The sequence below is a fragment of the Elephas maximus genome, chromosome 3, assembly GCF_024166365.1.
Source record: "Elephas maximus indicus isolate mEleMax1 chromosome 3, mEleMax1 primary haplotype, whole genome shotgun sequence".
In the NCBI taxonomy this organism is placed as follows: Eukaryota; Metazoa; Chordata; class Mammalia; order Proboscidea; family Elephantidae; genus Elephas; species Elephas maximus.
The window spans coordinates 36,765,835-36,779,992 of record NC_064821.1 but is presented as its reverse complement, the minus strand read 5'-3'; the positions used below and the strand labels follow the sequence as shown (position 1 = coordinate 36,779,992).

The window sequence follows — 14,158 nt, the reverse complement described above, 5'->3', positions numbered from 1 at the left end:
CAGCCAGAATGGGAAGCAGGGCAGGTGCCAGCAGAAAACTGGCCATCTGCTTTCCATGTAGAAACTGATGTCTCCCCCTCTGCAAAGGCACATGGTGCCCCTCCCACCTCTGAGGTCACCTACTAGATTTGGGTGGCAAACATAGGGCCACATGGAGACATGTTACCCTGTCTCCATCCATACCCACCTGGCCCACAGACACCGGGAAGCAGGCTCAGGCCCAGGTCTTGGTGAGGACACCAGGGCAGGAAACTAGACAGGCCCCACTGTGGGCATCTCCTTCCCTGCCCCCTCCTCCCCAGATTAGAGACCCTGGGGGCAGGAGGCTGTCATGTGGAAAAGTCAGAATCTGAAGGGGTAAAGGTTTCATGGCTCCTTCCCACCTTGTGTTTTTTCCCCAGATGTACTAGGTGTGCCGAGGCTGGGCCACCCACCCTTGGCCAGGCCACAGTCTGCCTTAGTACCAGGCTGGTGTGTCCATTGTTTAGGAACAGTTCTCCTTTGACTGGAAAGTGAGCAGCTTTTCGTTCCTCCTTCTCATTACTGAAACCCTAAGTAAGCCAAGACTTCGGCTTTCTAGATTTCTTCATTCTGGAATAGGTCATCTTGCCCACATCTACTTACTCTCCACCCATGAGCACACGGCTCCCCTTAAGAGGGACAGCCTCACGGCGCACACCCAGGGCCCAGGAACGTTCCAGCCTGCAAGACCGCAGCCACCCCAGAACCTGGGTTTCAGAGCCATCAAGGCTTTTAACCTCAGCTTGGTGCACAGCTGCAGCCTACCAGCTGCATGGCTCTGGGCCAATCACTTCACGCACATGTCCCCACTTGAGGAACAAGAGTGCCTACCCCAGAGTTGTGAGCACTTCAACGATGAAAACTGAACACACCGCATAAAACTGCTGCGGAACCAATATGAACCTCAGCGCTGCAGAAAGCCTGTAATTAGGTTCCTAAGCCCACTGTGCTTGCCTTCTCACCAGAGATGGAGAAGAGGAGCTGCCCTGCGAAAAGTAACATTACCCTAACAGAGGTCGCAGGTGTAGCCGGAGGATATCGGGTTGCGGAGGTTGGCGCTCCAGGAGCATCTCTTCGTCCTGGGCTTTAGGACAGGCCGCTGCTCCCCCGCCCCCACCCACAGGGTGTCCTGAGTCCCCAGTAAGCCCCAGGGCACAGGTATCTCCCGGCTTTAAGAAAGCAAGGATAAACTACGATTCCCCGCAACACCTGGAGAATCAAGTTGAGGTTGCCACTTCCTAATTAGCCAAGATTGTAAAAGAGAATTTTAACCATCCCTCCCCCAAAAAATAGCTGGATACACGTGATTTTTGGAACAAATGAAAATCCTTTTAGTAGAATAACATACTTTTGCTGGAAAACACCCTCTCGCCTTCCTCCGCTGGGCCAGCTGGTACCGGGACGCCACGGTCAGAGCCGGCATGTCTCGGCCTGCAGAGCCGGGAGCCCGACGGGCCCACGGGGGCTGCCGGGGCGCCTGCCCTCTCTGCATGGGGCCGCCGCCAACTACCACACGGGGCCTGATGTCCCGGGCGGCGGCCCTCGGACATGCTCCGGAGACGTCCGTCCCGGTCTGCAGAAAGAAGGGCGCTTTCACAACCCGGCTTCTTCCCCCAACCGCCCCTCCCGCCGCTCGCCCTCCTCGCTCCTCTCAGGACCCACTGCCCGCCTTCCGCTTCCGGCCTCGGCCGCGTTCTCCCCGGAAGCCCCCCGGGAAGGGCGGGGTCTGCGCTCGCGACGTGGTGGTGGGCGCGTCGCTCGGCGCGCGGGCGGTGGCGTAAGCGGCGGTGGCCAATGGGAAGCGGCGTTGGCAGCGTCCCCCGCCCACTGCCCGGCCCCCGCGTCGCCGTTCCGGGGGCCGGGAGGGCAGGATGGCGGCGGCGACGGCGGCGGGCCCCGGGCTTCCCGGGGCTGCGGGCCCGGGCGGTGGTGGCGGGGCGCGCGAAGGCGCGCGCGTGGCGGCGCTGTGCCTGCTGTGGTACGCGCTGAGCGCGGGCGGCAACGTGGTCAACAAGGTGATCCTGAGCGGCTTCCCGTTCCCGGTGACCGTTTCGCTGTGCCACATCCTGGCGCTGTGCGCGGGGCTACCGCCGCTACTGCGTGCCTGGCGCGTCCCCCCCGCGCCACCCGTGTCGCCGCCCCTGACCGGTCCGCACGCGCCTCCCGGCCCGCTGCTGCCGCCGCGCTTCTACCCGCGCTACGTGCTGCCACTTGCCTTCGGCAAGTACTTCGCGTCCGTGTCGGCGCACGTCAGCATCTGGAAGGTGCCCGTGTCCTATGCGCACACCGGTAGGTGTCGGCTCGGGGGCGCCTGCTTGGGGCCTCCACGCTCGGCTGGGAGTGCGTCAGGGGCCAGCTCGTGCCCCCTGAGCAGGAGAGGATGGAGCTGAGCAAGGCGGGCCACAGCATTTAGGGTAGGGTGGGGGGTAGCCCTGCAGGAATAGAAGGCCGAAGAGGTTTAAGGAGCAGCCAAGCTGCCAATCCCGCCCTTCCCCTTCCGGGTAGATGGGACAGGCTCCTAGGGCGGGCTCCTGAGCGCCCCTTGCCTCTCTTTGCAGTCAAGGCCACCATGCCCATCTGGGTGGTCCTCCTGTCCCGAATCATCATGAAGGAGAAACAGAGCACCAAGGTAAGGGAGGTTGTGGCTGCTGGTGGATCCAGGGCTGCCTGCTGGACCTCACCAGGTGACGTGGTCCAGGCTCCCAGGCTGCCTGGTTCCTGTCAAAGTCAGTGCGTGGCTTCTTGGAGCTCTTTTACTACTGTTCTAGAATCCCTTTGGTCAGTGGTGGAGGGTGTGTGTGTGTGTGTGCGTGTGTGCGTGTGTGCGTGCGTGCGTGTGTGTGTGCGTGTGTGCGTGCGTGTGTGTGTGTGTGTGTCTAGGGTGGCTTTGCGCTGCCTCTACTGTGTGGGTGGTCTGGGGGATGCTGAAGCCCATGTGTCCTCCCGGTTAGCAGGTAGGCTACAAGTAGCTTCTAGGTGATGGCATGGTTGCATCTTTGCCCAACACCCTTGGTCTCCAGCAGGACCACATTTGGAACTCCTGGTCCCTGCCCAGCACTCTTTGTGCTGTAGTTTTTTTCCTTGCAAGAGAGTTGGGACAGTTAGGGACCTTCTGTAATAAGAAAGGAGGTGCTAGTCCAAGGAGTCTGCTTTTGACAAGATCCAGCCCAGTTTTGAGAATTTTGATCGTTCTGGGGATGGAAATGCAAACATCATGCAGACCTAGGACTGCCTTAGGAAGGCAGTCCTGACACAGCCCAGGGTCTGTTCAAGACGCCAAACCAGGGTGTTTCCTACTTGGGGCAGGTGGGAGAAGCTGGGGCCTCAGCCAGAGACATCCGCCTTCCCCGGCGCCTTGCTGCCCTAGCTGGAACCCATTTCCATGCTGGACAGAGCCCTCTTCCACAGGTGGTCAGTTTTTGCCTGGCATGGTGGTTTTTTGGTAACTCAGAATGGTGGCCGTGTCCTGGATCAGTTTGTAGAATTGGGCCACCTCTGGTGGGTTTTTATTTTAATTTTAACCTGTTTCTTGATCCTAGCAGAGCGGTATGTGTTCTGCTGCCCGCCCCTGGGTGATGTCAGGTGGGTGGGTGACTGTCTCGCCTGGGCGGTGTGTGGCTGCGTCAGTCAATATCACATCAAGTTTATCAGGTTTCCTGGTTGCACGTTGCAGGGGACATTGTAGCCAGCCTGGGCATGGCTTGGGCCAGAGCCGGAAACTTTGCACAGCCAGAAAGGGCTCTCCTAGGCAGGGTGAGGAATGATAAGTAACTTTGACTAGACTCCCCACCACTACCGTTCTCCAAGACAAATAAAGCAGGTAATCAGATAAGGGGACTTCAAAGGGGACAGTCACATGCCTGTGGGCTGGCACTTCAGTGGGGAGCTGGGGTCAGGGCTTGGTGGTGACAGTGCCCCCAGGGCATTGCAGGCTTGAGCGTTTTCTTGCTAAGAATTGGGAGTGGAGCCCATTTTCCTGGAAGTTGAGCCTTTTTGCACCAGAGCTCAGGAGCCATCCCATGCACTCACCCTGGACGTGCAGGACCTCTGGTCACCTCCTAGCACTGCATCCACCACACGTTCATTCAGTCAGCAGGACTGAGCGCCTACTGTGTGCTGGCACCGGGATAGAACAATGAACAAGGGCCTGCCCTGATGGAGTAAACATTAGAACACAGGATTAAATGGGCAGTTATGATTTTGGGGGCAGTTGTGGCTCGGTGGTAGAATGCTCGCCTTCCACGCAGAAGACCTGTATTTGATTTCAGGCCAGCACTCTTCATGAACAGCTGCCACTGTCAGTGGAGGCTTGCATGTTGCTAGGATGTTGGACAAGTTTCAGCAGTGCTTCCAGACAAAGGAAGAAAGGCCTGGCAATCAACTTCCAAAAATTAGCCAATGAAAACCCTAAGATCACAAGGATCCCATCTGCAGTTGATCACGGGGATGGCGCAGGACCAGGCAGCATTTTGTTCTGTTGTACGTGGGGTCACCATGAGTCAGGGCCAAGTCGACAGCAGCTACCAACGACGACGTTGGATAGAGCACAATGCCACAGGGGAGGCACAGGCAGCAGTGGGAACCCATAGCAGAGGGCCACTCGGGGCAGGGGTGGAACGGGGGATGTTCTGCTTGGAGTAATGGGGGAATTGAGACCTGAGGGGTGACAGGAGGAGCGGGTGGGATGGCATGGGGGTTGGGGGTGTCCCAGGCAGGTGAGATGGTGTGTTTGAAGGGCCCAAAATAAGAGGGAGTAGGGACCCTACTAACGTTTGTGCAAATGGGGGGGCTCCTGGTGCAGACTGTGAACGTGCTTAGCTGCTAACTGAAAGGTTTGAGGTTTGAGTCCACCCAGAGGCGCCTCGGGAGAAAGGCTGGCGATTTGCTTCCAAAAGGTCAGCCATCGAAAGTGCAGTTCTACTCTGCCACACATGGGGGTACCAGGAGCAGGAGTAAACTTGACAGCAACTGGTGGTGCCCATGGAAGTCTCTGGGACATTAGGGGTTTCAGCTGCTTCTTTGGCAGAGGACCTGAGTGGGGTGTGGAATAGGGGATGGGGCTGCTCATGGCAACACAGCCCTGCCCCAGATGTGTAGCCATCTGCTTCCTCCCCTACCCCCAGCATCCCTGTCAGTTTCCCAGAGGGGGATGTGGTATCCCTCTGGGGTGTCATGCTGGAGAAGGAGGAGACAGTAGCTGAGGCTTTGCTCAGGGCCCCATAACAGGTCCCAGGAACCAGGTGTCAGCCCCTGCCTTCCTTCCCAGGTGTACCTGTCCCTCATCCCCATCATCAGTGGCGTGCTGCTGGCCACTGTCACGGAGTTGTCTTTTGACATGTGGGGGCTCCTCAGCGCCCTGGCAGCCACCCTGTGCTTCTCACTTCAGAATATCTTCTCCAAAAAGGTACTGGGTCACCGTCAGGGTGTGCATGGTGGGTGAGGGCATGCGGGTGGCCGCTGACCGAACGTGAGGACGAGGCCAAGTAGAGATTTCTCTATTAGTGCAGGGAAATGCTCATTGCCCTCTGCAGGCTCTCTGTTTGTCATTTTATTTTTTAAATGGTGGATGTTTTTCTGTTGTAAAATTGGCATTTGCTCAATGTGAAGCAAAAAAAGAAAAACCCAATGAAAAATCGAAGATTAAGGACCTACCGTGTGGCAGGTAACGTGGAGGCTGCTGGAGATGAAGAATCAAATGAAACCTGTCCCCTGCCCAAGGGGTTTCCAGTACCGTCCCTTAAGGGCACTGCTAATGGTTTTTCTTCCTGCGCATGTATTGGAGTTACACTATTATAGCTATGGAGCCCTGGTGGCAAAGTGGTGAAGAGCCCAGCTGCTAACCAAAAGGTTGGCAGTTCAAATCCACCAGCCGCTCCTTGGAAACCCTATGGGGCAGTTCTACTCTGTCCTACAGGATTGCTATGAGTCGGAATTGACTTGACAGGAGTGGATCTGTTTTTTTTTTTTTTTTTATAGCTGTATTTTAAAATTCTGCTTTGTTTGATTACTATTACAACGTAAGTGTTTCCTCATATCAGTAAAAATTGCTTCTCTTTACTGCTGCCATAATTACACTCTTCTCAGGGACCACAGTGAATGCAGTCGTGTTCCCTACTGGAAACACAGCTTGTTTTCAGCTGTTCCTTATAAATAACACAGCCACAGACGTCATTGTACGTAACATTTTCCTGCCTCTCAGGTTATTTTTTTAGGATGCGTTTCCAGTTCTTGGGTCAGAGGATATGAGAGTTTTATGGCTCTTGAAATCCTTTGCCTGGTTTTACTTCAGAAAGGTTACACCATTTTATCCTTAAACCAGCAATATTTAAGAGTGCCTCATTCACTGCAGCTTTGTCAGCATTGAGTATTACCTTTTTTTGGGGGGGGGGCGGTGGGGGGCGGTCCTTCATAAAACAGTGCTTGTTTCAGGTCCATGCTGTGAATAAGCGCACTTGTAGGTTTGGTTGTCGAGTTGAATGTCAGGGTCAATGTGCGTTCATTGTATTTGGGATCTGGCACCCTCTTTCCGTTCATAGTTGCAATCAGCCTTTAAGGAGACTTTCTCTTATCAGGTGTTGAGAGATTCCCGGATCCACCACCTCCGGCTGCTGAATATCCTGGGCTGCCACGCTGTCTTCTTCATGATCCCCACATGGGTTCTGGTGGACCTCTCGGCGTTCCTGGTCAGCAGTGACCTGGTGAGTTGGCTGGCCCCAAGCACTCGCCCTTCTCCTGACTGATTTCAGAGTCGATGCTTTGTTGTGGTGTCACAGCTCTGTGTTGACTTTGGGAGTTTTTGGCCTATGTACACGTCTGTGTGTGCGCATACCCTCTTTTTTGTGTTTCGCTTGAGATTTGGCAGGGCATTTTCACAGCAAGGACTGGGCGAGCTGAACAGGGATCAGTCTGCCCCTGTTGCATGGATAATGTCTTAGTCTCTAGTGTTGCTATAACAAATACCACAAGTGGGTGGCTTTAATGAACAGAAATCTATGTTCTTACAGTGCAGGAGGCTAGAAGTCCCAATTCAGGGCCCTGGCTCTAGGGAAAGGCTCTCTCTCTCTCTGTTGGCTCTGGGAAAAGGTCCTCACTTCAGCTTCGTTTTCTCAGTTCTTGGCAGTCCCCACATGACATTTGTCTTTCCCCAATTCATGCATGCCTCTGTGCTTAATCTGTTTTTTTCATATCTCAAAAATGCTTAGGTTCGAGATCCATCCCCGCACTGATACAGCCTCATGAACATGACAAAGAAAACCCTATTCCCAAATGGGATCACATCCACAGATGAAGGGGTTAGGATTCCAACACACAGTTTTGGGGACAAAATTCAGTCCATAACGAACAAGGAAACAGACTGAGAGGGTCGAGCAGCTTTCCCGGGGGCTCCCAGCCCAGGGCACCTTCATGTCCATGGGTTCTTCACACACTCAGGAGCTCCCTCCTGGGCGCTCCTTCCTGTTCAGTGCAGACTGTCCAGTCAGCTGACTCATGTTCTTCCGAACCCAGAGCTCCTGGCACTTCACTTCCAGGGATGAGGGGGGGCCCTTTGGAGCCCTTTATCTCGCCAAGCCTCTGCCTCCTTGGTGGGGTGGTCGCTATGAGTTAGAATTGACTCAGTGGCACACAACAATGTGGCTATTGTGAAGTGTCACGTGGGTCAGAGGTGGCGCGAGTGGTTAAGTGCTTGGGTGCTAACCAAAAGGTTGGCAGTTCAAGTCTACCCAGAAGCACCTGGAAAAAAAGGCCTGGCTACCATCAGCCATTCAAAACCCTATGGAGTACAGCTCTACTCTGACACACGTGGAGATGCCAGGAGTCGCGGTTAATTCAGCGGAAACTGGTTTATTGTGACACACCTGGGTATGCTACCTTCCAACTGTGGGACCTTGGATAAGATACTTAGTTCCCACACCCCGTCTCCCAGCCCGTTCCTATGCTGTGAGGCAAGGTGGCTGTGGTGCTGCCTCCATCCCCAATGTGCTATCTCGTTCCCCACCTGCAGACCTACGTCTCCCAGTGGCCCTGGACGCTCCTGCTTCTGGCCGTCAGCGGCTTCTGCAACTTTGCCCAGAACGTTATCGCCTTCAGCATCCTCAACCTCATCAGCCCCCTGAGCTACTCGGTTGCCAACGCCACCAAGAGGATCATGGTCATCACCGTGTCCCTCATCATGCTGCGCAACCCGGTCACCAGCACCAACGTCCTGGGCATGATGACAGCCATCCTGGGTGTCTTCTTGTACAACAAGGTGAGCTGGGGGACAGGCTGCCCGCCAAGCCCAGGGGCTGCACGTGAAGGGGTAGAGGGGAAGGAAGGGGCCAGGTGCCAGCTTTGCCGCTGATGGGTGTATGATCTCTGGCACGGCCCCGTCCCTCACCGGGCCTCCTTCCCCTCACACAGGGACCTGAAGCCCCGGGCCTGCCGTGCTGTGACTCTAGTGTAAGGGGGCTTTGGCAGCTAAGGAGGCGAGGATTTCTCTCCTTAAAAAGGCTCTGTTTAGTCTGGTGTAAGGTGCATAAGGAGCCCAGATGGTGCACATGGTTTGCAATGGGCTGCTAATCCAAAGGTTGGCCGTTCAAACCCACTCAGCCATTCTATGGAAAAAAGGCCCAGTGAACTGCTTCTCTAAGGATTACAGCCAAGAAAATCCTATGAAGGACAGTTGTACTCTTAACATATGGGGTCACCATGAGTCAAGGGCCGACCGGACGGCAGTGGTTTTGGGTTTTTTTTTTTTAAGGTGCATGATGATGGCCAATAGGACTTGCTTTCAAGTCTTTCTGTCCTTCATGGCTTCATTAACTGTTCGCCAGCCACGCCCAAGCTGCTCTGGCTGAGACTTGAGTCTCCTTGAAGAGCTGATTGGTTGGATGGACTCAGGAGCTCCCTCTGTCAACTGGGCCTGTCCTGTGGACTGAGCCAATGCAGTAGCGTCCACGTTGACAGTCTAGCGACACTGACTGCATTTTTCATGTTGTGCCACCGCCATCATGTTGTCCTTTTCCAAAATATTCCACCACCTTTAACATAAACTCATTGTCCCCTATCCTTCTGACCCCTGGTGACCACTAATAATCTTTGGTTTCTGTATATTTGTTTCTCTCATATAAGTGAGATAGTACAAGTCTTGTTCTTTTGTGACTTCACTCAGTATGATGTGTTCAAGGTTCGTCCGTGCTTCGGCGTGCGTCAGGACTTTATTCCTCTTTACAGCTGAGTAATATTCTGTTGCGTGGATGGATCACATTCTGTTTGTCCATCCGTTGATGGACGTTTCAGTTTTTTTCCACCTCTCAGCTATTGTGAGAAGTGTTGCAGTCAACACAAGTGTACAGGTTTCTGTTTGTATTCCTGCTTTTGCTGCTTCTCGGTAGGTACCTAAGAGTGGAATTGCTGAGTCATGTGGTAGTTCTGTGTTCAACTTTTTGAGGAACTGCCAAACCGTCTTCCTTAGCAGCTGCACCATTTTACATTCCCACCGGCCGTGGATGAGGCTCCAGTTTGTCTACCACCTCACCAACACGTTTTTTTTTTTTTTAATATTATTTCCATTTTAATAGGGGTGAGGTGGTATCTCACTGAGGTTTTAATTCGTATCTCCCTAATGGCTAATGACGTTGAGCATCTTTTCACGTACTTGTTGGCCATTGGATGTCTTCTTGGTGAAATGTCTGTTCAAGTCCGTTGCCCATTTTTCAATTGGGTTGTTTATCTTTTTGTTGTTAACTTGGAGAAGTTTTCAGCTGGATAGTTTTTAATTGCTCTTTCCCTTGTAGACCAAGTATGATGCCAACCAGCAAGCCAGGAAGCACCTCCTCCCCATCACGACGGGGGACCTGAGCGGCAAGGAGCACCCCCGTGCCATGCTGGAGAAACCCCAGAATGGCCTCCTCTTCCCCCAGCACACAGACTATCAGTACGGCCGCAACAACATCCTAACAGATCACTTCCAGTATGGCCGGCAGAGCTATCCAAACACGTACAGTTTGAACCGATATGACGTGTAGAGTCGGGAGCACAAGGCTCCTTCCCCCACCCCCAGCAGTACCGAAAACTTCTGACAACCAGAATGTAAAGAGAAAGGAACGGTGCAGAACCATGGGGTGTCCCCAGCCCCTGGGCTCCTGTGCTTCCATGGGCAGCGGGAGGACCAGCAGAAGTGAGAACTTAAAGGACTAACCCAGGCAAGGAGTGGAGCAGGTGCCTGTGACCATTATTAAAATAACTCCAGCAACAGAGAGGGACCCAGTTCCCCCCGGCACCCCGGGGGCCATTTGCAATTACTGGCAAACGGTCTGCAGTGAAAAGCAGTTAGTATTAAGTTCCTGTCGCCTAATTCTTTGCTGTGCAAGTCAGAGTTGGCATTGGCCCAGATTTGTAGAGGAAAGGAAATTGTTTTCTTCTCTCTGCCCCATTCTGCCCTTGCCGGAAGCAGGACGGGTCTCTCCTCCAGGGTGGCAAGGAGGAAGTGAAAGTGGGGGAGCACCCACGGTTAAGGAGGAGGAAGAGTCTGGGAAAGTCTTGCTCAGTGTCTCCAGCTGTTCCTGTCGTCCTTGTTCTGTCTTCTGATGTGTTTTTATCACTCCTGGGATGACTTGGTAGGACGGTTCATGGGGAGGAGCTTGCATTTTTCTAGGGGATAATTTGTAGTTGTGTATTTTTATGCCTTGGTCCCCACTAGGGGACCCATGAGGACTGGCTTGTGGATGGAAAAAGCATTTTGTTTTTACATGGTTCAAAAGAAGAAACGTTCCTACAGGGGAGGCCTACCTACCACATCCTGGTGTTTAGCAGGAAGCAATGAAATGTGAAGCTCCTCTCGGATGACCCCAGGCATTGAAAACGGAAATGAATCAAGGATATGTCTGCAGTATTTTGTGTACTTGACAAGATCACAATGTTTGGACCACGCGATCTGGTTTTGTGTTTTTCACGTTTGGATTTGAATCATGTCCTGGATTAGGGGAAAGGGGGCTGTACCAAACTAGGATTTGCTTTGCCAAATCAGATTCTTTGGCTGAGAATAAGTCTGACTTTGAACAGAATCATGTCATGAGGAAGATGGTAGATCACTCCTGTGTGCTGAGGGACGGGTGGGCTCACTGAGAGGACCACCCGCTTGTGGGGTCCTCAGTGATGGCGGCGTTCTTTGCTAAGCCTTGTCACCAGCCTCACAGACAGGTGCTGGTAAGTTTCCCTGTTCAGACTGGAAGTCCTGTAGCTCCTGCTCGACTCTGGTTTTTTATAATTGGCATTTTACATGTATGTGTCTGTCTCCCTGTTGTCAGTTGCCCTCGATTCCAACTCCTGGCAACCCCACGTGTCAGAGTAGAACTGTGCTCCGTATATTTTCTAGGCTGTGACCTTTTGGAAGCACGTCACCAGGCCTGTCTTCTAAGGTACCTCTGGGTGGGTTCAAACCCCCAAACTTTTGGCTAGTGTTCGAGCGCTTAACCCTTTGTGCTACCCAGGGACTCCTGGCATTTTACACTTACAAGGTTAAATTTTCTCAGCTTATGCGTGAACTCTGAGTGGTCCCTGGGTTGCCACAGTTTGTGCTCAGCTACTAATTGAAAGGTTGGCGGTTCAAACCCATCCAGTGGTACCTTGAAAGACAGGCCTGGTGATCTGCTTCCATAAAGATTACAACCAAGAAAACCCTAGGGAGCACAGTTCTGTAACACACGGGGTTGCCGTGAGTTGGAGTCGACTTAACAGCCACACGTTTGGGTTTGGGTTTGGTTTTGGGTTTGGTGTGAGTGGACCGCCCCGGCAGGGGTTCCGCTGCTCACCCATGAGTTTACACACCATTTGCCCTAGAGTCCCTCCGTTTGTTTATCTGTCCTTCGCTTGCTTTAAACACTTCCGTCCCCCATTTTAAGATAATTACCGTGCAAGATGAGATGCACCAGTCCTGAAGGGCATAATTTGTGACAAGATCTTTCTGAGCCCTTTCACCAGAGGCAGCAGTCTGGTGGGATTTGTCTCATGGCGAATACCAAATGGGGATAATTTTGCACCACAAAGATATTACCATCGTCAGGTTGTCTTTATGATTATAGTAACTGCTTCTCTGAGTGTATAATTGAACTCCAAAATGAGTTATGCCTCTATTCAGGTTGAATGAAATTTCTGATGTTTTTGAAATTTGTACACTACTCTGTTTTCTTTTTCCAACAGCAAATCTGCTGATGAGGGGAAATCACTGTCTGCTTTTATGATTTGTAAATTAATAAATGGTATATTTAATTCTGTACATAAATTTATAGCGAGTACATACACTGGAACGATTGAGACAATCGTATTTGACCAAATCAGCGGATCAAAAGACAAAGACATGTTTTTGAGACTTGCAGGTTCAGAACTGCCATTGACCTCCTGAAGGCCAGTGTTCCCAGCCGTTCACTACCGCTGCCTGCCACCTCCCCCAGCCCCCCGCCCCGCAGCCCTCACCCCACACCCACAGTCTCATCTTGCACCCTTATCACTGCTGGGGTTTGTGGTGGAGAATGTCGATTACTCATCCATGGTCTGATCTGGCCTCGGACACTGACTGTAACTCAACTCCTTCATTTTACAAAAGAGGAAACTGAGGCTGAGGGGATTTCTGAATAGTGTTGACTCACTATTGTGAGACTCAGTGTGGTATTTTTAAGTACCTTATTTTAAGTCAGCTATCATCAGGAAAGGAGTACCTGGGTGGTGTAAATGGTTAAATGCTCTACTACTCACCAAAAGGTTGGCTGTTCAAACATACCCAGTGGTACCTCGGAAGACAGGCCTGGTGATCTGCTTCCGAAAGGTCACAGCCTTGAAAACCCTATGGAGCATTTCTACTCTGCACACTTGAGGTCACCATGAGTCAGAATCAACTGGTCAGCAATGGATTTTTTGGTTTATAGTTAAGGAAAACAAATCCCTATTATAAATAAGACAAGCCACATGTTCAAGTGAGGAAGCACTTAAACTTCCTGAGTACTTGACATATGTCACGCAACAAGCCTTTTATTATTCCTGGGAGGGAACCCACCAGATACTTTAGGGTCTAACAACAGCCTTAAAGGCATAGAACGTTAATTATTAAAGGACTGAAAACTTAATTTTTTTCCCCCAATTGTCATCTGTTTCCAAGACTCAAATGCTATAGACTGTTCTTTGGGAATAATATTGTGTATATTACTGATGCCATTTACCAAAAATAAACAGTCCTGAGGGACTGGAGGTTGGTTCCGATTTGTCAGCTAGGGCCTCTTGAGATTTCGGAGTGACCCTGTCTTCAGCTACAAAAAGTACAAAGTGAGGTAGAAGGAGCAATGTGACTGGTACTTCGCTTTTTCATGTACTGCAGTGGATGTATGGCTTTTTTTTTTAAGCCAAAAATTAGGACATGTTATTTGAGTATTTATGAGACAGTAGAATAAAAACAATTGACAGCTCACCAGTTAATAATATGCCTTTATTGAATAACCTGGAAAATCTTGGAATGTTCTGGTGGCTGTGACTCTGAAGCATTTTTTTGTGTGTGTGTGTAATTTCCCTCTATTTATTTATTTAGTAAAGAAAATGCATGCACATATTACAGTGTTACAAGGCCTATAACAAAATACACACCTTCTCCTTATCAACTATCTCGTTATCCGACATTTCACATTGACAACAATAGTAAAAAAATCTACCATCTGACTATTCTGAACATTAATGACGTACGTCTGGGCAGTAACAAGTGCTGAGGTGCCAGGCAAGAGTAACATTGGCTTTGATGGTTGAAGTTATGTATCAACTTGGCTGGGCCATGATTCTTAGTGGTTTGGCAGTTATGTAATAATTTGGCATTTATGTAATAATGTAATTTGGCAGTTATGTAATTTGGCAAGTTATATAATAATATAATTTGGCCATTATATAATGATGTAGCCATCCTCCATTTTGTGATCTGATGTGGTCAGCCTCCATTTTCATGCAACACTGATTTTGTGTAATGACCTGGTCTTTGGAAACGAACCATGTAGGTAAGTGAGGAGAGGGTGTAGTAACAACTGTCCCTTTCCTTACCCTTGAGCCCCACTTCTCAGGGGTACCTACTTTTAACTTTTCTAGGTGTTTCTTTTGGTATTCGCTTTTGTATTTCTATGCGGTA

The 14,158-nt window shown here is 51.3% G+C and overlaps 1 protein-coding gene across 1 annotated transcript; it reads left to right on the top strand.

Moving 5' to 3' along the window:
- Window positions 1–1,865: 1,865 nt before the first annotated feature.
- Window positions 1,866–13,863, top strand: SLC35E1 (solute carrier family 35 member E1). The gene is made up of 6 exons (XM_049877313.1): window positions 1,866–2,310; window positions 2,580–2,650; window positions 5,288–5,425; window positions 6,594–6,719; window positions 8,024–8,269; window positions 9,798–13,863. Exons 1-6 carry the CDS (start codon window positions 1,893–1,895, stop codon window positions 10,026–10,028), a joined length of 1,230 nt encoding a protein of 409 aa, XP_049733270.1. The 5' UTR covers window positions 1,866–1,892; the 3' UTR covers window positions 10,029–13,863.
- The last annotated feature ends 295 nt before the right edge of the window (window positions 13,864–14,158 follow it).